We start from the raw sequence: 24,549 nt of genomic DNA on the forward strand, positions 1-24,549 counted from the left end.
AGATGCCTGACTCAGTCACATACAACAACAGCCGGTCTCTGCCAGGCTGAGACTGAACCAAGCCAGCTCCATCCCATCAGCTCCTGCTTCTGGTTCCCACATAATAGGGGTTACAACCTCCTCATCTGGGTCATTTGGTACAGACTTTTACCAAGCACAGAGGTACTCTGCAAGTGGATAGACAAAGGAGCACTGAGTAACTATTTGTTAGCTGATGAACACAGCAGCTAGGGCTAACACACTACCAGGCTGAGTGCTAATATGCCCTGCAGCAAAAAACAGTGAGTGTCTGAGGAGCCAGTTGTCCTGGGCAAGGCAGGGAAGAGGCATCCTGTGCTGCTCCTTGCAGAAGTCTGACTCTCCCTGCTGCTTAGCTGCTGTGTTCTGGGCCTTTGCTTCTGTTCTCTTCTTATGGTTTAAGGACATCAGTAGACTTCCCCTTGAATCTCTGAGCTGCAGACTATTTCCATTGCAATAATCACACGTGCCTGTGGCTTCCACTCATTTGTGTCGTGGCTTCAGCTTGAGCACTTCCTCACAGCTTCCTCTGGCAGACGTAGCCACATCAGGCCACAGCAAAAGCCTGAGCTGAGCCCTGAGTCATGGGGTGACAAACCTCTGTGTGGAGGCTGTGCAAGCCCTTTCCTAAGGGGTCATGTGTGAATGAGAGCCTGCAGGCAGCTGCCCTCGGTCAGACCGTCCCCAGAGGGACAGAAGGACCTGGGGTGAGTGACACCAGTGCGGGGCAGCTGCCTCAGCAGTGCTTTCCCACCCACTGTCACGCCCCACTCTGGTGGCTTGGACCCTCAAACTCCCTCTCTCCACACTTGCTGTCATGCTCTGGTGTCAAGGAAAAACTCTGAGAGTGGCACAGCAATGCTCCAGGCTTGGGACACGAGGCTGGAAAGCTGTCAGATGGAAAAGGGATGTTGGTCAACAGTGACTGAACATGAGCCAGTGTGTGCCCAGGTGGCCAAGAGGGTCAATGGCATCCTGGCCTGGATCAGAAACAGTGTGGCCAGCAGGACCAGGGCAGGGATTGTCCCCCTGTACTCAGCACTGGTGAGGCCACACCTTGAGAGCTGTGTCCAGTTCTGGGCCCCTCACTACAAGAAGGACATTGAGGGGCTGGAGTGTGTCCAGAGAAGGGCAACAGAGCTGGGGAAGGGTCTGGAGCACAACTCAGGTGAGGAGCAGCTGAAGGAGCTGGGGCTATTTAGCCTGAAAAAAAAGGAGTTTCAGTCAAGACCTTATTGCTCACCACCATTCCCTGAAAGGATGCTGTAGCCAGGGAGGAATTGTCCCAGCTAAGAAGGATGAGAGGAAGTGGGCTCATGTTGCACCAGCAGAGGTTTAGATTGGATCGTGGGAAAAATGTCTTTCCAGAAAGGCACTGGAACAGGCTGGCTAGGGAAGTGGTGGAGTCACCATCCCTGAGGTGTTTAAAAGACACGCAGCTGTGGCACTCAGGGACACAGTTTACTGCTGGACTTGCCAGTGCTGGATAAAGGGCTGGACTTTGTGATCTTGGAAGCCTTTTCCATCCTAAACACGTCTTTGATTTAATGTTGCCTCAGAGCTGGGCAGTGACTTCCATATTGGGCCTGGTTTTGCAGTGTTTTGTCATTTTATTTAGTGTTGCGCACTTTGTATATTTTTATTCCATTTTTGGCATAACGAGAGATTTTACTGCAGCACAGCCCGACTCCTGTGCAGGCAGACAGCAATCGGGAGGTTAGTCCCAGATTAGACCCGGCGGAGGAGCAGAGGGAAGCGATTCCTCAGCCGTTCCCGCCCGCCCCGCCGTCCATCCGCCCGTCACTCGCGGAACCAACGCAGACTGCGCGCGCCGCCGCCGCCCGCTCCCCGTTGGCCCGGCCCGGCCTGGGCGGGAGGAGCGGGGCGGGGATGGAGGCCGCGGCGCGGAGTTCGGAGCGGGCCGGAGCCGCCATGCGGAGCCGCGCCGAGGTGGACGCCACGCTGCAGACGGCCAAGCTGAACCCGGCGGAGCTGCTGCCGGTCGTGCACTGCCTCAGCTTCGGCCCGCAGGCCGGCGGCGGCGAGTGCTGCCTGCTGCAGCTGGAGCCGGGGCTCTGCGCCGAGCTGGAGGCGGGGCGCAGGTACGGCGGGCGCGGGGCTGTCCCGGACACGGGCTTGTGTCCGCACTTCTGTGTTCTTCTGATGCGGTGGGCGTAACTGCCCCTTAAATCCCTTAAACCTGTCTCAGTTACACTGGAAACGAAAAGCTATTTCCTTATAAGAAGCGTGTTTTGTTTTTTGGCCTTTTTTTTTGTTGTTGTTGTTTTTTCCTCTGCGTGTGTGGTGTTTTAGTTTTTTTTGTTGGTTTGGGGTTTTTTTGTGGAAAGCTTCCTGATGTGGGACTTCTGAACAAAACTCAGAAAATGCTGGAATAGGCTCCCCAAAAAGTGGTCAGAGCACCAAGGCTGCCACAGCTCAAGAAGGGATTGCACAGCGCTCTCGGGCACCTGGTGTGATCCTTTGGGCAGTCCTGTGCCAGCCCAGGAGCTGGACTCAGTGATCCTTGTGGGTCACATCCAACTCGGGATATTCTATGATCAGAAATACAGGTTTAGAAAAGATACCATGTCTCTAAAAGAATCCTGCTGACTATGAGATTTTCCTGTTAGAACTCTCGAGACCTGATGGATGGCAGGGTGCCATAAGTTAGACAAATTGTCAGGGATGGATGTGCAGTATGGACGTGCAAATTAGCAGGGAAGGATGTGCCCTACTATGCATGGGCACGGTGTAGGATGGTTATGTGATGCCAAACTCTGAACCAAGAGCAGGTTCTACATAAGGTTTTGATACTGTTTTAAATCTCTTCCTTTACTGCAATGCCAGTGACATAAGGAAAATCTTTGAAGTGATACAAAATAAGAAATCCTTCTAAAGAAGGTAGTTCTCTGAGATACATGTTAGTAAGCCCATTCCTATTTCGTGCAATACTGATGAAGTATTATCTGTTAGAGGCCTGAATCATGTTGATCCCTTGGGACACAGCTGAGCTTTGTTCATGCATGCAGGCTTTGGCAAGCAAGAGGAGCATTTAATTGAATTGAATCTGAGCATTCAAGTTAGTGTATGTAGCCTGGGAGGAACTGAATGTTCCCCTGTCGTGCTCCTGCTTTGGTATTATCACGTCCTCATGCAGAATCTTTACTTCATCAAGTATGTGAGCTGAAGAGGGTGCTTTACATTGTCTCTTTGTCCAGAATTGTTCTAGAAGAATTTTTTCTTTCCTGCTTGGAATTACTTGCAAGAAAATAGGTATTAATTATCTGAAGGGCTCTGCACAATAAACACAGTTTCTGTTTGCTTTCTTGTTTCACAGTGGGCCAGCTTCAATCCTCATTAAAGAACAACTCTAGTTTGTTATCTAATTTTTAAGATTAGTGAACTAGTTCACACATTAAGCATCACTTCAGCAGTGTTTTAGGGGGGTTGAGAGAATTGGTGTATGACTATAGGCATTCAACTGTGTTCTGCATGAAAACTTGGAATGCTTGTCTTTTGAGTTCCCACACTAAAAGGAGAAGGAAAAACACAGTCAATTAGATTAATTTACACTTGCATCTTTATGTTTTGGTGAACTGTGACTGCTGCTACCAAACAGAACTGCAAATGTATGAATGTGGGAAAATGTCAAACAAGTTTAATAAGAGTTCATCCTGAAACAGAGGTAAAAATACATCATTATTTCCACATTGGTTTTTTTCCAGCCTAATAATTCGTGGTGAAAAGGATGAACATGCAGTGTTGTGCAGCAAAGACAAAACTTATGACATGAAAATAGCAGATACCTCAAATATGCTGCTGTTTGTTCCTGGTTGCAAAACTCCAGAGGAACTGAAAGCAGATCAGGCATCTTGTAATATTATTCATTCACAGGTATGTCTTTCAGGGTTTTTATTTGTTTGCTTTAATTCTGTGCTTTCTTATTCTCTGTAATTTCTTGTATTTTGTCCAAGATGCATATGTGAAACCCAGCTGACATTCAGTTGCCTAAACATAGACTTTTAATGCCATTTTAGACACCCTGTGGTGTTGCTTAGCCACTATTGCAGGCTGCCACTGGGGAAAGGATGAGTCTCCTGTAGCTTCTTTGTGTATTGACCAGTTCCAGGAGGATGTATTTATAAATGTGCTTTTTATACAGGGCCATGCTACACCTTAGGGTGTCCAAAATGGCTTTAGAGCCTTTCTTCAGGCAGCTGAACTTTCTCTGTAATGTATGATTATTATTTCGGAGAAGTTAAAACTGTGCTTTATTTTCATTGCATAGTAATTACTTGTGGTAGGTATTAAAAGCTTGCAAAGAAAATATAATTTCTCAGTGTTAGCAACTGTTTTTAAAGTAAGCTATTTACAGGTTGATTTTTAGGAGTGCTTTTCCCAAAAGGAAGATTTTACCATGTTGTATCTGAATACTATTTTTTAAATATAGAAATGTATTCTAAGGTGCCTCTTTCAATTAGTGTATCAAAACATTTGTCAAAGTGAATGAGTTTAGAGTTCTCAGTTTAAGAATTCATTGTTCTCTGCCCTCCTGAACCATAGTTAATAAAATTCTATTAAAAATAGCTAGGCAAATATTATTAGTTAGTTATTTTCTGTAATGGACATAATGGCATCATTGAGGAATAATCCTACTTCAACATCAGTTCTTCCATGAGGTCTAATGAGCTAATGTAAAAAGTTAATTCAGGCTGAAGTAGATTAATGAGAAAGTAATATTCTTTCATATACATTTTTTTTTGCTACATTTAATCATTTCACTATTCCTGTGAAGTTGCACATCATAGAAATGTCATTTGCTTAGGAACTATTTAAAAAGCTTTATTTCTAAGAGCTCTCAAAATTATATCAAAAATGTAAGATGGTTCATTAACACTGCAAATTGTGAAACATAGCAGAAGATACTATGTGCACTCAGTACTTTGGGGCTTCACTGCCCTTCACTTGCTGTCTTGGTGCTGATCTTTGTATCACTTTCACAGCTGATACAGCCAAAGCATCTGCCATTTTATTCACCTCAGAGAGCCTATCTCAGGTTATGTGCTTTGGAATATTAATTAGAATTATTTATTTCCTTTTCTATGGAGAGTATCTTCTTATTACCAAAATGATCAGAAAACAACTTGGCAGGAAAAAAGCCTAGCACTTAAGTAAATGCTAACTGACATGAAGCTTGGAACCTTGTCAAGAAGTTGGTGTTTAGCTGAATTTTTTTACCAAGCCAGTTATGTAATAGATTAAAATTGACAGATTTTTGTGTATTAGAATTTGTATACAATTACTTCTATATATAGGTGGTTTTGCTTATAGTTCATTTAAATGGAAAATTATTGTAAAGTTTTATTTGTTGTTTTTATTTTTTTTTTAAATGGAGGACTTCTAAAATACCTCAGGTACTCCAGTAAAGCACTTAGGGTATTTTAAATCACTGTCTAGAGCACTGTTAAAGCCTGCAATTTAAAGCACTGAAGCACTGTTCTGCCTCTGCGATTCTGTTCCCATTTCTGTTGGTTTGGTAAATAGTAGAAATGATGCTGAAAGGCCTCCAGTAGTCTGGCCTCTTCCAAGAATCTTGCAGTAAGTCAAAGCTGTACCCTGTGAAGCATCTCAGGATTATTCTGAAAGTAAAGCTTTGGTAAGTCGGTGTTGTTGAATCAAGAACAGCCAAACTTCCTGTTGCATACTCCTCGTTTTTGTGTTGACTCAGGGAGAGGAACAGAGATGTCTTGTCAGTTGTGTGCAAGTGTAGCTTTCTGTCCTTGTTAATGTCTGCTTTGCTTGAGCTTAGGACTATGATGATTCATTAAAAAGACTATGAAGTAGATCCCAAGCTTGGGAAGAAGTGGGGAAGATAGACACAGGTTAATACAGGAGGTCTTTTATGGCAGTAACACAATTTACTGTTAAGGCAAAAAGCAATTTTGAGGGGAATTGTGCAGAAATATATCCTGTGGTGATTTCCTATCATTTGCAGGCAGAGTTGAGTTGTTACCTTTGTCTTATGCACTACAAAGATATATTTTATCAATCAACTGTGGATTTTTATTCTTCACTGTCTATAGTAATTTTTTTTTTATTAAAAACATTGCAATGATTGTTTTATCTTTAAAGTAAAGTAATTACCCTATTAATAGTTACTTGTTTTCAATGACTGGGTTAACACTGCTTGCTGATAATTTTTGGTGAGCAGCTTTGAATCCAGATGCTACATTAAAATGTTTAAAGAGTTGCTGTTTTCTCTTGTAGATTGCTGGTTTCTCCAAGAACTATTGGGAATTAAGGAGATGTCGACCAAAACTGAAGAAACTGAGGAAGCTTTTAATGGAAGATCCATATGAAGGGCCTGATAGTCAGAAAGATCAGGCTTCAACATTTTCAAAGGTAAATCAGCTGTGTAAATTGCTTTCTTGTAATTGGTAATGAGCAAATTAAAGTGAAGAAACATCCTTAAGTAGAAAAATCCCTTTCCTCACACGATTCACAGTGCTTCTTTGAGTTAGTTTTTTAACCCTTCTATTCTAAATAAGTTGATTGTTGATAGCACTTCCAGTGAGTACAGGTAAGCAACCTTTTCATTAGTTAAAAGAAGGACATGGAAGGAGACTGGGCATTTCCCTTTTCCTATGGGAAGCTGCTTAGAGCAAAACCTTCAGAATTTTTTCTAAAATCCTTGAGAGTGACATGATTATAAGGTCAGAGCACACCCATGTGCAGATTGCTTGCCAATCAGTAATTGGTGATGACAAGGAGAAGAAGGGAGTTGAAGAGAGTAACAGGATTATATAAGGCATGGAATAAGACACACTAAAAGAAGGGAAAACACAAATAAAATCCTATCTTGCTGTCTTAAGGTGTTTTTAGGAAATTCAATTTGGGACCTAAAGAGTAGTAACAGGGAGACCTGGACTGTGCAGCATATGATCTCAGCTGAAGGGCTGATAAAAATTCTGGGGTTTTGTTAACTTGGTTGGTTTTCCTTTTGACTTGAAGACCAAAAAGTAGTTGCTCCCAAGTATTTTATGTTGAGGCTTGATTGAAGCTGACACCACCAAACCATCTGCATGTGCTTGGATGTGCAAACACAGATGTTACTTTTCTCTGGAGAGATATGATGCCTCTCTCTTCTTGGATGATTAACTGATTAGTTACAGGCTGATTTCTGATTAGTTACAGAATCTTGCCCCCAGAGTTGCCTACCTGTGCTGATCTAGGCATAGCAGGACATACAGCAAAATAAGGTACATTAATGACTGGTTTGAGGATTGATCACCATTTATTTTTGAAGGAGAATGCATTTCCTCTATGAGCTTACTGGATAACAACTAGATATATCTGATAAATGTAGACAAGTCTTAACCTTGCCTCCAGTGCAATTCCTAAATGAATCTGAAAGCTCTCCAGGGGAAAGTTCTTTCCTATGGGACAAATTTTCACTAAATCCCAAACAATGTATGTGTAGTAATGATTTCCACTGTTTTGTTTGCTTACAGTTAACATTTATCTTGTGCTGGGAATTAATCAGCCACCTTTAATCTGTTTGAAAACAAATTACTCTTTTGGTTGTTTACTATAATCTGAGTCTCATGATTTTCAGGACTGTATCATACACAGAGAACCCTAGCAGAAGAGCCATAAGGATCTATGGTACTGTAGGGAACCTGTTACATAGTGTTTTGATTTAGTACACTAGAGGAAAGCTTATAAATATATAGGCCAGTACTGAATTTTACTGTGAAATGACAGGGCATACTCAGATGATCACAGACATCTGATAAGAAAGAGTAAGAAACATATTAAATACATTATCTGGAAGTTTCTGGTGTGGACATCTTGCAAGTCAACCCATTCCATTTTATGTTTGCAAGGGCAATGCAGCTGATAAAAGCATCAGAGCTGAGAGCAGTCATGTATTCAGAAAAGCTGTTGGGATTGCTGGGCTGGCCTCAAAGCAGAAACGTGTCCCAAGGACTTCTGTGTAAGGCATCTGAATGGCAGCAATAAACTTCAAACACACATACTGATTTGGGGATATTTTTGCTCTCAATTGCTAGCAGTGTGGGTTTTTTTTAAGTATTGTATGATAGGGTCATCCCTCATTGACATACTGATGGGAGCTTGGCCTGATGATAGGAACAGCATATTCCTATCATCTGACAGAAATAGCATAGCAGGAAGTGGAGGCCTTTCTGTATTTATTAAATGGTTTTTTAACATGTGGATGTTCCAAACTTAGTGTTGGTATGTTCCATTTGTGTTCTCATAGTCTGATAGATCTCAATCCAATACTTAATCCAATGTTTTTCTTTCTGATAGGAAATACTCTTGAGCTATAATCAACACAACTTTAATATTAGAGTTGATTAAAAAGGCTGTACTGTGAATAAAGGAAGTGGTGTCCTATTTCCAGTGCATTGAAGTCTGGTATTTCTTCCATTTACTTCACTCCTCATGATAACTTCTGATCCACCCACACCTTCATAAACCCATCACCACAGCACCTTCCCATCTCACCACAGAACTGTTCTGCAGGGAGTATTTGTGTTCTGGCTGGGTCTGTGCTGTGTGTGTGCCAACTGATTAGCAGACACTAAAACACAACATGTAACTGTTGAGGTCATGCTGGAGGAGGCTTTCCCTCAGTGGAGGTACTAGGTGCAGGTTCTGACTTCTATCCAAAAGTGGTAAGTGATTTTTGCTTTGCCTTTTCTTTGAATCTCACAGATTAAAATATGTGATTTCAGAAAAGCCAGAACACATTCACTTTTTATTCTTGCTGGGATACTTCACTTGCAAGGTCTGCTTGTGCTAGTTTGATGTTCTGGGAATATAGGTATATTACTCAGGCCTGGTACAAAAACTTTCCTGTAGTTAGACTGCCTTTTATATTGAATAACCCTTTGAGAAAATGTTTTAAGTTACAGGAAAAGTTTCAGAGAATGTGGCACACCTTAGAAAATTCAGTCTGGGGGAAAAAACATCTATCTTAAGCTATAATGAAGGAAAGACTTATAATTTAGTATGGTCACTGAAGCAAAGGAGGAGTAATAACCTCTTTTATTTCCTTCTTTTTTCCCTTGTTGCAGTATACAACAGAAGATTTGTTAAATCTGATTCAAGCAAGTGAGGAAGAAATACTCCACCAATTGCAGGTCATAGATGCCTGCAAAATTGAAGGTATTTGTATCTAAAGAATATTCTTACCTATGAGGAAATCACCCTCTTATCTTCCCCAAAATATATGTCTCCATTTTTTAAGGCCTATTCTATATCCTTGTCTTTCAAGGTGCAAGTTACTTCGAAGTTCTAAGACTTGTCTATGTCCTCTACTGCTATGAATCTGATCAGAAGGATGAAGCTGAGCAGGCACTGCCAATCTCTCTCTTTCCAGGATAACTCCTTTGATGCTACAAACACTGGCATCAGAGTATCCCACTCACAGCATTGTTGTTGTTCTATTATTTCTCTAGAGTCCCATAATGATATTATCAGACTTCTAAAGTCCATACCTCTTTGGTGTATTCTCATGGCTGCAGATCTTCACTGACTCCTTCTTCTGCATGCTGTTCTCTCTCAGGTCAGGGCTCCTCCAAGGCTCTCCCTGACTGGCTAACCCACCCCCTTTTATCCCAGTCATCCTCATTGGTCCCAGCTTCAGCCCAATTAAGGACATGGCAGCTGCAGCCCATCAAGGGCAACTGGGACCTCTGGGGCAAAGCCTCTGTACAGATATTCAAATACATTTCCTCTACTATATTTCCCCCTTTTCTTTTACTTGAGTTAACAGTTGTACAGATGTTCAAGTACAATACATACATTTCCCCATGACTCACAGGCCACGTACAACCCACATATTCTCTCATGACTCACAGGCCATGTACAACCCACATAGCTCCTTGCTCAAAGGCCATACTCTTTCACAGCTCCTTGACCCAAAGGCTATGTTCTGTTGCAGCTCTTGGCCGCCACAGCTCCTGGCTGTCTTATCTTCTGCTAACTATCACATCGGTGTCACCAATTGTTGTTGTTCTATTATTTCTAAAGTTCCATAATGATATTATCAGACTTCTCAAGTTCTGTACCTCTTTGGTGTATTCTCATGGCTGCAGATCTTCACTGCACAGACTTCTTCTGCCTGCTGTTCTCTCTCAGGTCAGGGCTCCTCCAAGGCTCTCCCTGACTGGCTAACCTGCCCCCTTTTATCCCAGTTATCTTCATTGGTTACAGCTGCAGCCCAATTAAGGACATCACAGCTGCAGCTCATCAAGGGCAACTGGGACCTCTGGGGCAAAGCCTCTATACAGATATTCAAATACATTTCCTCTACTATATTTCCCCCTTTTACTTGAGTTAACAGTTGTACAGATGTTCAAGTACAACACACATATTTCCCCATGACTCACAGGCCATATACAACACACATAGCTCCTTGCTCAAAGGCCATACTCTTTCACAGCTCCTTGACCCAAAGGCTATGTTCTGTCGCAGCTCTTGGCCGCCACAGCTCCCAGCTGTCTTATCTTCTGCTAACTATCACGTCAGTGTCACCAATTGTTGTTGTTCTATTATTTCTAAAGTCCCATAATGATATTATCAGACTTCTAAAGTCCATACCTCTTTGGTGTATTCTCATGGCTGCAGATCTTCACTGCACAGACTTCTTCTGCATGCTGTTCTCTCTCAGGTCAGGGCTCCTCCAAGGCTCTCCCTGACTGGCTAACCCACCCCCTTTTATCCCAGTCATCTTCATTGGTCCCAGCTTCAGCCCAATTAAGGACATGGCAGCTGCAGCCCATCAAGGGCAACTGGGACCTCTGGGGCAAAGCCTCTATACAGATATTCAAATACATTTCCTCTACTATACAGCATGAATATTTTTTAGCTGGTCACCCTCTTCATGAAGGAGTGGGTACTACTTTCTGTAGTTCTAGAGGCAAAAATAGCTGATTCTTAGGTAACCCCATCCTTTTCATAGTCCTTTCTTCCTCCTGGACTTAGTTTATCTCAGTGTCTTCCTGCCATGTGAGGAAAGGCTTGAGCAAGTGCCTCACTTTGGGACAGGTCCTGTTCATCCTTTACTTGGCCGTGCCCAAACCCTCAGTGGGACACAAGGTGATGGCAATCCTAGAGTCATCTGGATTTCTGGATTTTTGTTAACTTCTTTGGACCTGAGCTGTTGTTTTGCAGGGCCAATGCAGCCCATCCTGTTCGTGCAGTTCTGTTCCTGAACTAAGCATTAGTTCTTCCTCATCTTGGAGTGATATTTTTAGTGTCTTTGTAGCTGTGGCAGTTAAAAAATTACTAAAGAATTACAAACAATTAAGATGATTAAGTTTCATTCTCCTTTACATATGCTTTTATTATGTAGTTCCTTTTCTCAGCTTTTAATCCTGAAAAAAACACAATGCTGCTGCATATTATAAAGGTGTGACCTGAATGTCCAGACTCCAGTAATGTATCTTAATGGCAATAGAATAATGTATCTTAATGGCAATAGAATTAAGGTGTTAATGTTTTTCTTCTAACAGTGTTTTGTGGTGCTCTGTTTGGCAGGATATTGGAGAATTCTAGACTTTGACTATGAGATGAAACTCTTGAATCATGTAACTCAGCTAATAGACTCAGAGTCCTGGCCTTTGAGTAAGGTTCCTCTCTGTGCCTGCCTTGAAGAACTTGGATCTCTAGAACCCAGGTAAACAATTATTTTAGTACTTAAAATTGCCTACATTCATTATTAACTATGTGTAATTACAGTGCTTGTTAACTGTATATTAGAATTATAGTCTTGCAAATCTGGATTCTAGTTACTGTGATATAAATGATACATTTTCTTTGTTTCTAAAAATACTCAAGGGAATTTTTAGACAGGTTAGTAAACTGATTTTAGTGTTTATTGTTAGTATTTTCATTGATCCACAGTAGAAACATTACTGCTGAGTTGTAAATGATGGAAGGAGCATGTACTTAAGTTGTCAGTTGCTCAGCATCTTGAAATAGCTGTTCTGAAGCTATAGCTAGCCAAAAATGTTTGGTTTACCTGTTGTATACTAGCTGAGAGGGGGGTATGTTTTCTGGTGTAGTTCAAAAGTACCATTCAAAGAAAGTCTTAAGTTTACAATATTAGCATTTTCCATTTAATTGCCTCTTGGCTGAAAAAGATATCTGCAGTTAGGCTATAATTTATGACAGAGCTTCAGAAAAGTGCCTATTATTCAGTAAGGGATAATTAATTGCCAAATTTTTGACTTGCATCATAGGATCATTCAGACTGGTAAAAAGCATTAGGATCATTGAGTCCAACCATTACCACACCACTGCCAAGTCCAGGACTGAACCATGTCCCTAAGTGCCACATTGACACGTCTTTTAAACACCTCCAGGGATGGTGACTCCACCACTTCCCTGGGCAGCCTGTTCCAGTGCTTGAGAATGCTTTCCATGAAGAAATCTTTCTTATATCCAATCTAAATATGTCAGGCCATTTCTTCTGATCCTGTCACTTGTTACCTAGGGGGGAAGTACCCCCACTGGCTACAGCCTCCTTTGAGGCACTTGTAGGGAGTGATAAGGTCTCCCCTGGGCCTCTTTTTCTCCAGGCTAAACACCCCCAGCTCCCTCAGCTGCTCCTCACCTGAGCTGTGCTCCACACCCTTCCCCAGCTCTGTTGCCCTTCTCTGGACACACTCCAGCCCCTCAATGTCCTCCAGTTCTGGTCTGAGGGGCCCAGAACTGGACCCAGGATTTGAGGTGCAGCCTCACCGGTGCTGAGGGGAACAATCCCTGCCCTGGTCCTGCTGGCCACACTTGCTGATACAATTCTTTCTCATTGGAAAAAAAAAAAAAAGATATTGCAAGAGTCTATTCCTTATTTCCCTTACACATTTTAGTCTTTGCTAGTTCTAACTAGAAAGTGGAAGAGACCTTTGGGGGGAGATCCTTCTCTCTTCTGTTTTTTACCAGTTTCTTCATTTCACCCACAAAAATGTGTCTCATCATATTCTCTTCAGTTTATTTTCTTCTCCATACCTGTTACCTAATCTTCTTGGTAACTGTTTTGGCAGTGTCCTAGTAAACACTAGTATTAGAACATGTTTTCTGATTTTTTTTTTTTTCCAGAGAGATGATAGAACACATTCTTTTAAGCTATGGCAGGAAATACGTTGATGATGGTAAGTTTGGGAAAGATAACATAGTTTAACTTTGCATAAGAGAAATAGTTATTAGTGAGGAAATGTAGGTTTTTGAAGAACGGCCCAAACAAATGACTCTGCTACAGTGCAAAGGAGAGTGGGAGGAGAGAGCAAACTGGGCTAAAAATCAGTACAATTGTTAAAGGAAATTTCATAGGTAAAAAAGGCTATTAAACTGTACAAGCCAATTGTGAACAGAGGTACTGGAACTGATTTATTAGGTGTGTACAAACCATAATTTCGTGACTAAAGAGAGCTCACTAGTAAAATTTAGATGACATCTCTCTTTAGATACCCTAGAAGATCTCAGATATTTAAGTAATTAATTGAGTATTATGAGTAGTCAGTGGCATGAATTCAGCTTGCCTGGAGTAGGTATCTGCCTGTGATCTCTTGAACTGCACCACAAGATCTGCTGGTTGTAGGGATTAGATTTGCATTGTCCATCTCATACACAGATAAAATACTGCACTGCCGTAATTCAGTCTGAATTCTTCCCCACAGTGGCTTTCATCTCACCTTTGGCTGAAGCAGGAGTTGCACTCAACCTTAAAAAACATAAGGAAGTCATTGGAGTGACAACAGACTCTTGTCTTAATATATTTAGGCAGCTTGCACAAGGAACAAGTCTGAATTACAGAGGTTGCTGAAACAATAAAAGGAAGTGTTTATACCTGATTTGGGTCAGAAATTTTAGCCAGGTCAGTGTGAGACAAAATTAAATCTCATATCTTCATAATCTCATAAGGGTGATTAAAGAAGGGAAAGTTTTGTTTACAAGCCATTCAGAAATAGGAGTGAGAGCTGTAGGAGGAACAGGACACTGAAAGGGGAAAACATGGAGGGCAAACACATTTATTGATACAAATTAATACTGTAGTTGGGACAGTACTGCTGTATTCTGCATAATTTGTTCCTGAGAATGAGAAGATACCATAATTTATCCAAATTAATACCAAGTCAAATTGCTTCCCAAGGGGAAAAAAAAAGGATGCTTGGTGTATAGAAGACTGTAGAACAGAATGGAAATACAAGGCTGTTCTTCTATCAAAAGGCAAGAACCCAAGATAACCTAGTTTTTGCTTCTTGGCAGGGGAGGTTTTCTTTGAAATGCATGAAGATAAAATATGCAGAGCTGTAGCACAAATGCTTTTGCAAAATGCAGTTAAATTCAATCTATCCGAGTTTGAAGAAGTCTGGCAACAGAGTGTCCCTGAGGGGATGACAACAAGGCTTGATCAGCTTCAGGTAAACATGTAAAGAAGGATGGATTATTCTGTGAATAGGCTGTAACTGCCTTGTGTCATATATAGATTTTAGCCATTATTGGGTATTGTGTTGTTTCTGTCAGCTTTTGAGTTCAAGTATGCTTTATGATATCCTCTATGAGCACCAGTAGTCTGGAATCATAATTTAGGTTTCTGTAACTAAGGCACGTTTTACTGTTTGAAGAAAGGTTGCAGCTATAATTTACTACTTGTAAATGTGACTGGAACAGAAGCTGAAGCTATTGTTGAATAGATGGTAGTGACAGCCAGTAGAGTAGCAAACACTACTGGAATCCTTTTGCTCAAAGCAGGCAGAGAGATGTTGGAACCCAATGGATTCTCCCTTCCTTCTTTTCATAAAAGAAATGATAAGTACTGCCTGTAAAACAGTGCTTTTATGATACTTCTTCACTTTGCCTCTGGTAGTGCAGTTCTGGAAGGCTTTGGATCTGCAAAGACCAACTTGCATGGGATGTTGTCAGAAAGAAGGAAGTTTAATTGTTTTGTCAGTACTTTTTATTTCATTTCTGATGCTGTTCTGCAGGGCTTGGCTCTTGTGGATAGAAGTTCAAGACCAGAGACCATCTTTCTGCTGAAAGTGGAAGACTTACCTGAAGACAATCAGGAAAGATTCAACAGCTTATTTGGCATACGGGAAAAGTGGACAGAAGTGGATATTACCCCTTATATACAGTAAGGATGTATTTCTTTTTATTAAAACATAATTAGTACCATATTCTTCTCTTTTTGTATAGCTGGCTTCTGATGAGCCATCACTGCCTCAGTGATACTCTATACTTTGCATTTTAAATTTAGTGGATTCTCTATGAATAGAATACCCACCTCTGGGATCTGTAACTCTTTTTTTGGACTTAAATGTGTGTAAAAAGTTGATCCTACTGGGTTTAATGGGTGATAACTCTCATTTGATTAAAGCAGACAATTCAAAGGCTAAACTTGCTGACATTTACTCTATATTTACAACACTAGAACTATAAAGCAGTAGTGCTTCCTGTACTGCATCTGTTGTTCCTTTGGTAGTTAAGACTTACACTATGCATTATCTGGAATGTCCAGCTGTGATATATGTGAGAAGATGTTGATGCTATCCCAGAGGTAACTGCATCAACCCTTTATGAGTGGCTCTGAATTTACCATGCTATAACTGAATTGTTCAGAGCTAGCTAGATTGAAAACTCTGTTAGAGAACAGTAATAATAAAACTCTGCCTAAAACCCCAAATTCTTTTTCTGAAGTAAGTACTATGTACTATAGTTTTGGCTAGTGTGTAAATGTCAAGATAAGTTCTAAACTTGAGGTAATTTAAAGCATTATGTGACAGTTACAATAGTTCTGGTTTTTTTTCTAACATCCAAATCCAGTTTATTGCTGTAGTTGCAAATGTTTTACAGATTCATTTTGTGTGATAGTATCTCTAAATGCCAATGTCCTGTGCTTTATTTCCTCTGTAGAGACTTGTGTGCAGAGAAGCAGACTGTTGGTGCTCTTCTGACAAAATATGCTCGCTCCTCAATGCTGAATGGTGTTAAAGTTTATAATTCTAGAAGACCCATCTCATAACAAGTATTGTTTGAAGAACTGAGGATACTGAATGTAGTAACAGCGAATGTTACTTGCTGCTGCCTTCTGGGGAAAAGAGTGGCCAACCATCATTATACAGTGTACTTGAGTTTAAGCTAGGCTACTTGAATATGTTGTATTCTCTGCTCAGCCAAGGAGAGTGTGAGGACACTTGTGGCCTCTAAGGAATGATATTCAGCTCACCTTCCTTTGCCAGCATTCTTTGCCAACCTTCCTTTGCCCAACTTCTACTTCTTGAATACACATAATCTGTTTATCCATGTCTGAAATGAATATTAAAAACTTCCTTGATAATAATTCAATCAATTCAATTGAATAGCAAAATAGAAATTTTAATCTTCTGCCCATTAGTGGCTATTCTTAAAGATTAAGGTTTCAATGCAGTGTTCACATTTTGAATAGCACAGAACTCATCAAGCTCATGAACAAATCATTCCCCACTGAGACTACATCAGTCTTGATTTTGAAAATTGGTTCCTTTTAACATCATGTCTATGAACACCATCAGCACCTGACACTTTAATACTTGGCAGAATGGCCTTATATATATTACAAAAAAACCCCTAATTGCAGCGAAGTGTGAATATAAGAGAGAGTAGTTGGATGTTGTGTTACAAATTTCCTATAAACTGTCATTAAAATGTAGCTGAGGTAAAACTAATGCTTTACAGAAGACTACTTGTGCTTTTTTTAAAAAGAAACTACAAAACTTTGTAGTACAATTATTTTTTTAAAACTTTGTTAGGGCAAATGACAGCACATAGAAATTGTGCCTTACAGTTTTGTAATGATAATACTGTTCTATGTAAATTAAAGAGAATGTTTTGATGATACTGCCATGAAGTGGTGTACCTGAGATGGTAATTTTGTAATCATTAAAAAGGATTGTTTGCATGTCAGTAAACTAGAGTTTAATATTAGATCGTTTTCAGATTTATATTTTAAGCTCAACAGTTGTTGGTTATTTGATACAAAAAGCATTTTTTCCATCAGACTCAGATGTGAGGTAGGAAATGCATTGGAACTGCAGCATTCCAGCTGTAGAGTGAGTGGGGAGAGTAGAGAAACTCCTCCTAAACCAGATGTAACTCAAGATGCACACTGTGTGTATACTTGGAATTTGGTACAGTTAAAAAGCTGAATAAAAGCTTCTTCCTGAGCTCTGTTTATTGTTGCCCAGTGCTGCAAGGTGAGTGTCCTGTGCTGCACATTGGTGGTGCAGGGCTGTGGTGTCTGACCAGCTGTGTGATGTAGAAGGGCTCTCTGCTGGGAAGGACTGCCTTGTTTGCTGTCTGGTTCCAGCAGCTCCGGTCCCCCAACAGCACCAGAAGGTTCACTCCCAGCGATCAAGGGTTATCTGAACGGAAAAGCCTTGGAAATTCCTTCCATTGCATCACAGAAGGCCCCTTAGTTGAAATATGCAACGCAATTGATACTTTTATATTTGTTCTCCAAGTTTGTATTTACATAGGTGTTTCTTTGTAAAACAAATAAGAAATTAAGTATTTAATGAATAGAACTTTATTACGGCTATGAGAAGAGTTTGTTTACATTAATTCTGTGTGTGTTATCATTCCATGTGTGCAGTGCTCCTGCTTGATTTTGTTACACATTGAAAATGAAATGACCCTTTCAAACTCCCAGCAGTTTATTCGATGCAAGCATTTATTTTAACCTAAAATAGATGACTCTGAAGTGACTTATAACAATCTTGGTTATGAAGGAACTGTTATCTCGCGTCCCCCTGCTCCCACCAGCAGCGCCACCCGTGAGGCGGCAGGCGGGGCTCGCTGCGGGCGCGCGCCGCTCCCGCCGCCCCTTCCCGCCTTCCGCCCGCCCGCGTCTGCGCGAGCTGCGGCGCCTGCGCACGGGGACACGGCGCGGCCCCTCTCTCGGCTTTTGGGTGGTTCGGGAGGGTTATTTTATTTTTCCTTTTTTTTTTTTTCTATTTCTTCTCTCCGGCCGCCGCCGCCGCCGCTGTAAAAAGCAGCTGCCTTTCTGTAAAATGGAAAACTCCACCAGCCTTTCCCGCTGAAGTGACAGAGCTCAGTCAATCGGGCCGTGACCTCTCACCCGCGGGTCGGAGGTGACTGCCAAGATGGCGGCGGCTGCGGAAGATCCGCGGCGGGCGCGCTGCTGAGGGAGACCCGCGGGGTCGACCCTGCCCCGGGCCCGGCCACCGCCCGGCCCGCTCTACCCTCTGCCAGGCCTTTCCCGGCTCTCAGCGGACGGCGCTGCCCCAGCCGGCGCTCCCGGGAGCGCGGACCCCGGTGCCTGCCCGGCCGTCCTGGCTGCGGCCCTCCTGATTCCGTCGCTCCCGCCGCCACTGCCCGCTCAGCCGGTTGTGTTCCGTAGCTCCCGTGGAGAGGAAGCGCCTCTGGACTGGTTCCGTAAGCCCAGCAGACCCAGGGTCTGCGTGTGCACCCACGGGAGGTTTTGCACAAACGCTGCTTGGTGGTGGTGCTGTAGCGATGGCGCTCATTGGAGCTGAGGATTCCTGACTGCCGGGGGGTCGCACATCGCTGAGGAGATGAGAGATCAAATACGGCGTGACACGGGGGAAAATCGAAGGACCCGCTGAGGGAGGATGATGTTGATGCCAGTCTGACGGTCAGCAGAGCGTGTTTAGTGCTGCGGTTCAGGATGAATAGGAAGAAAGGAGACAAAGGATTTGAAAGCCCAAGACCCTATAAATTATAAGTATCCATTTTTTTAAATTGTTATACTTGAAACCAATGCACACTGAATCAGGCCAAAGGCTGATTAATAATGATTTATTTAAGAAGGAGCTGTTGCTTGTGGTGTAGCTTGCATTCAGAAAAGGTGTGTTGCAGATAAATGTTTGAGTGTGTAAATGGACTTAGTCATGAGCAGCAAGTCTGTCAAACATGCAGTCTCATAAAGATATTTACATTATGCTCTTCAAACTTTGGACGTCTCTTCACGCAGTGTCAGTACTAAAGACCATACTACGATGTTCCTTCCATATGTAATGCTGTGTCAAAAAGCCCTTTTGACTTAAGGGCTTTTTATGTGTAAAAAAAAATGTTTGCCTTTGCAGCAAGCCGCTTTGTTAAGCAAATTGTTGTTTTCACACATTCACTATTTGGCTTGTAGCCAAGCTACAAAGCAGTTGGTGGTGGATTTCAGTACATTTTAATAGATTTCTTGTTATACCTCTTTGATTCTTTTATAAATCTGTTACACAAATGTATTTCTAAGTAGAATCAGTCTTCTCATACACACTTAATGTAAGTAACATATGAATCCATTTTTAGATGTAATTCTCTTGTAAGAATTTTTTTATCTCACCTGAAGCAATGTCAGTTCTTAATGCACAGGATATGTGCAGATAAAGCATGATTTGTCACAAAACTTGAATTATTTCAAGGTTTTGTCTTGAGTCATGAAATGCACTGCTGTAAAGATGACACCCACTACAGAAAATTGTACAGAAATAACTTAGAGGATTTTTAAAAAGTTGGCATTATATTATCTCCTACCTTTTAAATCAGTTTTATTTGCCAGGAGTTCTAATATGTTACTCAAAGTTTAAGCAAATGCATTTGACTAGTATAAAATACCTATCTTGATTCATGTATTAGCATTATTTGAAATTATAAATTCTTATGGCATGCTAATTGTAAAAGCACATACTGTACCTTTTAATGTGTAATACCTGCTTATATAAATGATGTATGAGTGTCAGCTTTCTGCAGGTCTCTGATTGCAAGCCTTATAGCTCATGCCATTTCTGATACTACTCATCACTACAATGTTAGACCTGGACACTGCCATTTGTAATTCTTTATTGTTACATACAAATAGGTGGTGTTCAAAAATTGTGTTATCTTCCTGTATTACTGGTAATGTTCATCCTGGTATGATACTGTGTTTGATTTTTTTGGAGGACTTTCCTGACATTGTGGATAACCTCTATTCATTATGTGGTTTAGACTGCATAAAAGATTGAGACAATCATTAATGATTTTTATAGAAGTATATTCTATTGGCTGTATTTATGTACATATATCCTCTGTGGCTCTCTGTTAAACTGGGTTAAAGTATTATTTTAAATGCTGGCATTTGTGCAAAACCTTACTTTGCTTTTTTGTTTTTCTTCCAGCACAACTCATCAGGTAGTTTGTATCAACAACATAAATTTTCAGAGAAAGTCTGTTGTAGTAAGTATTTCTTAATAAAGTGTGAAGTAGAAATTAAGTGTCTGGATTTTCTTCATACTTTTAGAGGAAAAAACTGCACTCACAAGCTATTTATGCTGTTCAGCTACTTTATATGTTATACTTTCTAATCTGATGCTTCTCATAAGTCTGTCATTGCTTGAGATAAAGTTCTTTCTAATTGTGAGCACTTCTAGAAAAAGATTTCTAAATGAAAGCTGCTGCATTGTAAATATTATGGAGCAATTTGCAGTTCAGAATTCATGCTCACACTGTGTTAGCTGATGTTTGGGATAGACTTACAGAGTTTTCTACCTTGTATATGAGTTCACTTGGGCTTTGAAGAGACTTTCATCATTTCAGGCCTAAAGTCTTCAAGGGTCTTTGTCAATTTACATATCTGGTTAAAAGGATTCTGCTTAGGTTTTAAGAATTCTTGTCTCAAATTCAAGTACCAAAACATAGGGATGCTAATAACTTGAAATCTGGTCAATAGAGGCAGATTTTTTCCAGTAAAACGGGCATGATTGTCAGTCACATTGAATTTTTTGCTTTGTCTGTTTCATTTACAGCTGGAAAAATTCACCTGTTAAATTACATGAAGGAAAGTGTAGAAAATCTAAAGGGCAATTCATTTTCCTTTTTAAATATGAAAATATCATCTTTATACCAGTGATTTTTTTAAATTGTATTAGTAATAATTTTTTTATATCTCTCTACTTTTTAAGTTGTTAAAGATTTTACAGAAGATTTTGATTTGTGTTTTCATAGGGTTATGTGGAACTCACAATATTTCCCACAGTGGCAAACCTGAACAGAATCAAGCTGAACAGTAAACAGTGCCGGATTTACAGAGTGAGAGTCAATGATTTAGAAGCAGCTTTCATCTATAATGATCCCACACTGGAGGTCTGTCACCATGAGTCAAAGCAGTAAGTGGTGTGTTTAAGACTCTGCAGATGGAGTGTTTTCTGTTGCTCTTAAGTATAACCTATTCTCTTTTAAGTCAAATTTTACCTGGTAATTTCCTAATGGTAACCTTTGGTCTGGTCTAATTTTGGGGAAGTATTTTGGCAATAATTTTGACTCTTACACTAGTCTTCTTTAGAGTTTCTTCTGCTCATTTATCTTTGTATTGTTTTGTGAAAGTATCAAAAATTATCCTATAAAGCACTTACTGGGGAAAAAAGGCCTTGGATTTGATCTGTGTGCTCGAGACAGACACTGTGTATTCTTTTTTTCATCAGTTATGCAAGAGCTTCAATAATTCAGTTTGCAAATACGGTGTTCATTTATATAGGACACTGAATTTATTATCAGAGTTATGAAATTTTCTTTGAGTCTTGATACTGAACCACTTGAGTATATTAATTCTGTAATTCTGTTTGCTCTGTGACTTGATGTTTTTGTTGTTGACTCTATTGCTCATTATGTCAAAAATTCAGAATCCTTTATTGTAGGGATTCTAGACTGTTGTGAAGTGCTAGAAAGTAAAGCTATTGGCCTTTCCTAAGGAATCAAACTTTCATTATTTATTGTTGTAGATAACAGTATAAGTCCTAGAACCTGAACTCACTTCAAAATTTGAAAGGCAAAGTTTCAAATTTCTTCAACGTCTCATATTGAAGATTATGTTCAAAATCATGTGGCATTCTGTATGTTCTGGGGAACTGATATGGGAAGGGGCTTTAGCAAAAGATCTTGTAGCCATTTCATTTTTGGTGAGAGCATGATGGGCAAATGTTTTCCCTAGATAATCTCTTTTGATTTGCTGGAACGTTGATATTCTCACACCTTCTTTTGGCTGGCTTGGTTGAATTTACAATTTGCTGAATTGTTGAAAAACTTCTAGTGAAAGTGTTGTTTAACAGCAGCTGATTAAAAAAATCAGTCCTTTAGGCTGCAAAAGACTGGCTGAAATAATCTAGTCCAGGTCCCCTCACATGGGGTCAGGTAGAATCGATTCCACAGGGCTGTGTGCATTTGGGTTTTGAGTATCTTTGGGGATGGAATCTCTGCAGTCTCTCCAGGCAACTCTCTCCACTGCTGATGACCTCCCCAGTAAAAAGCATTCCCTCATATTCTGATAGAATTTCATGTGTTTTAGCTTACATCCACTGACAGGAGCAGACACAGGGGGCATGAACTGAGACATAGGAGGTTCCCTCTGAACATCAAGAAACAGTTTTTACTGTGAGGGTGACTGAACACTGGGATAACTTATTCAGAGAGACTGTGGAGTCTCTATCCTTGGAAATATTCAAGTCATCTGGATGTGCTCCTGAGCACCTGATTGTAGGTGACCCTGTTGGAGCTTAGGGGTTGGACTAGACAACCTTCAGAAATTGCTTCCAACCTCAGCCATTCTGTGATTCTGTAATAACTGGAATCCTGTGTAACTCCTGGAAGATGTGAAAAAGGAGCAGCATTTCAAATTATAAGAGTGAGCACTCCCATTATGTTAAAAAAGGGATTAGGAGAGAGTATTCTGTCATTTTGTGGAGAAGGTGAGGGGTTTTTTGTTCAAACTATTCAAACTTAATGGAAAATCTCTGTATTTTATAATTCTTATGTTATTCATAGTTATGAAAGACAGAGGTCACTAAATATTCATAACAAAAAACTAGTATGCCTCTTTCTGTATCTCAGAAATTAAAGGCAATGTGAGTTACAAAATATTAGATGAAATTAGCTGTATTTTTCCATTAAAATACCTGGTCACAGTTGGGTAGTTTAATACAGTATCTCTGCTCTTTAGGCAGGATTGCAAGTAGAATTACTAGAAATCTAAAAACTCTAGAATTAGTACCTCAAAAAAATCATCAGTGTGTTTTCTCTGCCCTTCTTTACAAAGAGCTGCTTCTAGAAACAGTGGTTTGTGACAGTAGTCTTCAGTCTTTATATCAAATCATACTACTCTAACACTAGTCTTTCTATCTAATCATCTGGTCATCTCTTCCAGGTTCTCATTTGTTATGGCAAGTTTGGTGATGATGTCCTTTGTGCTCTTGCAGCTGAACTAGGTGCAGCAGTTATTTTGAGCGGGACACAGATTAGACATGATGGTTTGTTTCTGATCTTAGAGGGATCATTACCTTTTGCACAGTTTTCTTAAGTAGTCTGTTGAACTAGTAAATGGGAAATTAAGATGGTTCTTGGCAACCTGTTTATTTTAAATATTTTGTTTTCAATCTTTAATTTTCCCTGTGGTGTGTAAAAAGTATAAGTTTGGGTTATAAGATTGTACATACAAACATCTTCTTTTGTTTTGATAATGCTTTTAGTTTCTTAGATGTTGTTTTCTATGAGACTTAAAATCATAGAAATCATTGAAATTAGAAAAGATCCATAAGATCATTGTCATATGTCCCAGCCATCAACCCAGCACCACCATGAGCAGTAAATCATGTCTTCAGGGGCCATGTCCACAAGTTTTTTGAACACTTTCTAGAATGGTGACTCCATCATTTCCCTGGGCAGTCTGTTCCAACCTTTACAGTCTTGTCTATGAAGAAATTTTTTCCTAGCAGGTTATCTGGGGCATAAGTATTTAAAAAATGTATTAATTTAATGGACACTTCTCTACCATTTTATCAAAGTTAAAATAATCTGAAGACTTCTTACTCCCTTAGTTAGCAACAGAATTCTATTTAAAATGAAAAATTCTGTATGGAGTAAAGATTAAAAAACCTGCTACAGTGTCTCTGACTTGAAAGGTTATGTTTGCTGATAGGACGTTAAGAGAAGTGGTTCACTGTTATGTTGTGCAAATTTTGGCATGCAAGAAAACAATTAAAAGAGGATTGAGAAATTCAGCTTTATGTATAACACAATTCTGTCTTCAGAATTCTGGCTTCGCTATGATGTTCTTTGCTACTTCTTGGTGAGATGTGTGAGATCACCTCTTTGTATTCTGAATTGAAATATTCACCTTGTTTTCAGTTGCAACAGTACTATTGTGTTTTAGCATATTTGAGGAAAAAAATGATTGACACGTGTTCTCTGTCTTTTCACATTTTCACTGTTGAAGAAGGTGAAACAATTTTTTTCAGTCATGTATTTTTTCAGTTCCCCTGAATATTAGAAAAACTCTTACTAAAAAAGTAATTAAAATCTGTGAAATTTGTAGGAAAGTTTAGAAGCCATTAGCACGTTAAATATAATTTTAGCTTTGATGCCATTTTCATATCAGAATAGATGGATGAACTTAGATAATGCAGTCACTTCCTTCCTGACTGAGCAAACACCTGAACAAGGGTATAAGGTATGAAA

The 24,549-nt window shown here is 40.3% G+C and overlaps 2 protein-coding genes across 4 annotated transcripts in view; both read left to right on the top strand.

The window, feature by feature from the left end:
- Window positions 1-1,745: 1,745 nt before the first annotated feature.
- Window positions 1,746-17,635, top strand: DSCC1 (DNA replication and sister chromatid cohesion 1). The gene is made up of 9 exons (XM_071421677.1): window positions 1,746-2,120; window positions 3,744-3,912; window positions 6,286-6,420; window positions 9,123-9,213; window positions 11,590-11,728; window positions 13,153-13,205; window positions 14,320-14,474; window positions 15,039-15,187; window positions 15,967-17,635. Exons 1-9 carry the CDS (start codon window positions 1,909-1,911, stop codon window positions 16,073-16,075), a joined length of 1,212 nt encoding a protein of 403 aa, XP_071277778.1. The 5' UTR covers window positions 1,746-1,908; the 3' UTR covers window positions 16,076-17,635.
- Window positions 17,636-17,956: 321 nt separating this feature from the next.
- Window positions 17,957-24,549, top strand: part of TAF2 (TATA-box binding protein associated factor 2) — a 60,670-nt gene continuing 54,077 nt past the window's right edge. Inside the window, exons 1-3 of one of the 3 annotated variants that reach the window (XM_071421675.1) lie at window positions 17,957-18,792; window positions 20,226-20,280; window positions 21,049-21,209. In XM_071421675.1, the coding sequence (XP_071277776.1) occupies window positions 18,740-18,792; window positions 20,226-20,280; window positions 21,049-21,209 (269 nt within the window). In that variant the 5' untranslated portion in view covers window positions 17,957-18,739. The remainder of the gene's footprint in view (window positions 18,793-20,225; window positions 20,281-21,048; window positions 21,210-24,549) is intronic. The other 2 variants (XM_071421673.1, XM_071421676.1) reach the window with 2 other exon arrangements.

Source organism: Agelaius tricolor, unplaced genomic scaffold (genome assembly GCF_023055355.1).
Source record: "Agelaius tricolor isolate 1412-34295 unplaced genomic scaffold, bAgeTri1.0.p SCAF_2, whole genome shotgun sequence".
In the NCBI taxonomy this organism is placed as follows: Eukaryota; Metazoa; Chordata; class Aves; order Passeriformes; family Icteridae; genus Agelaius; species Agelaius tricolor.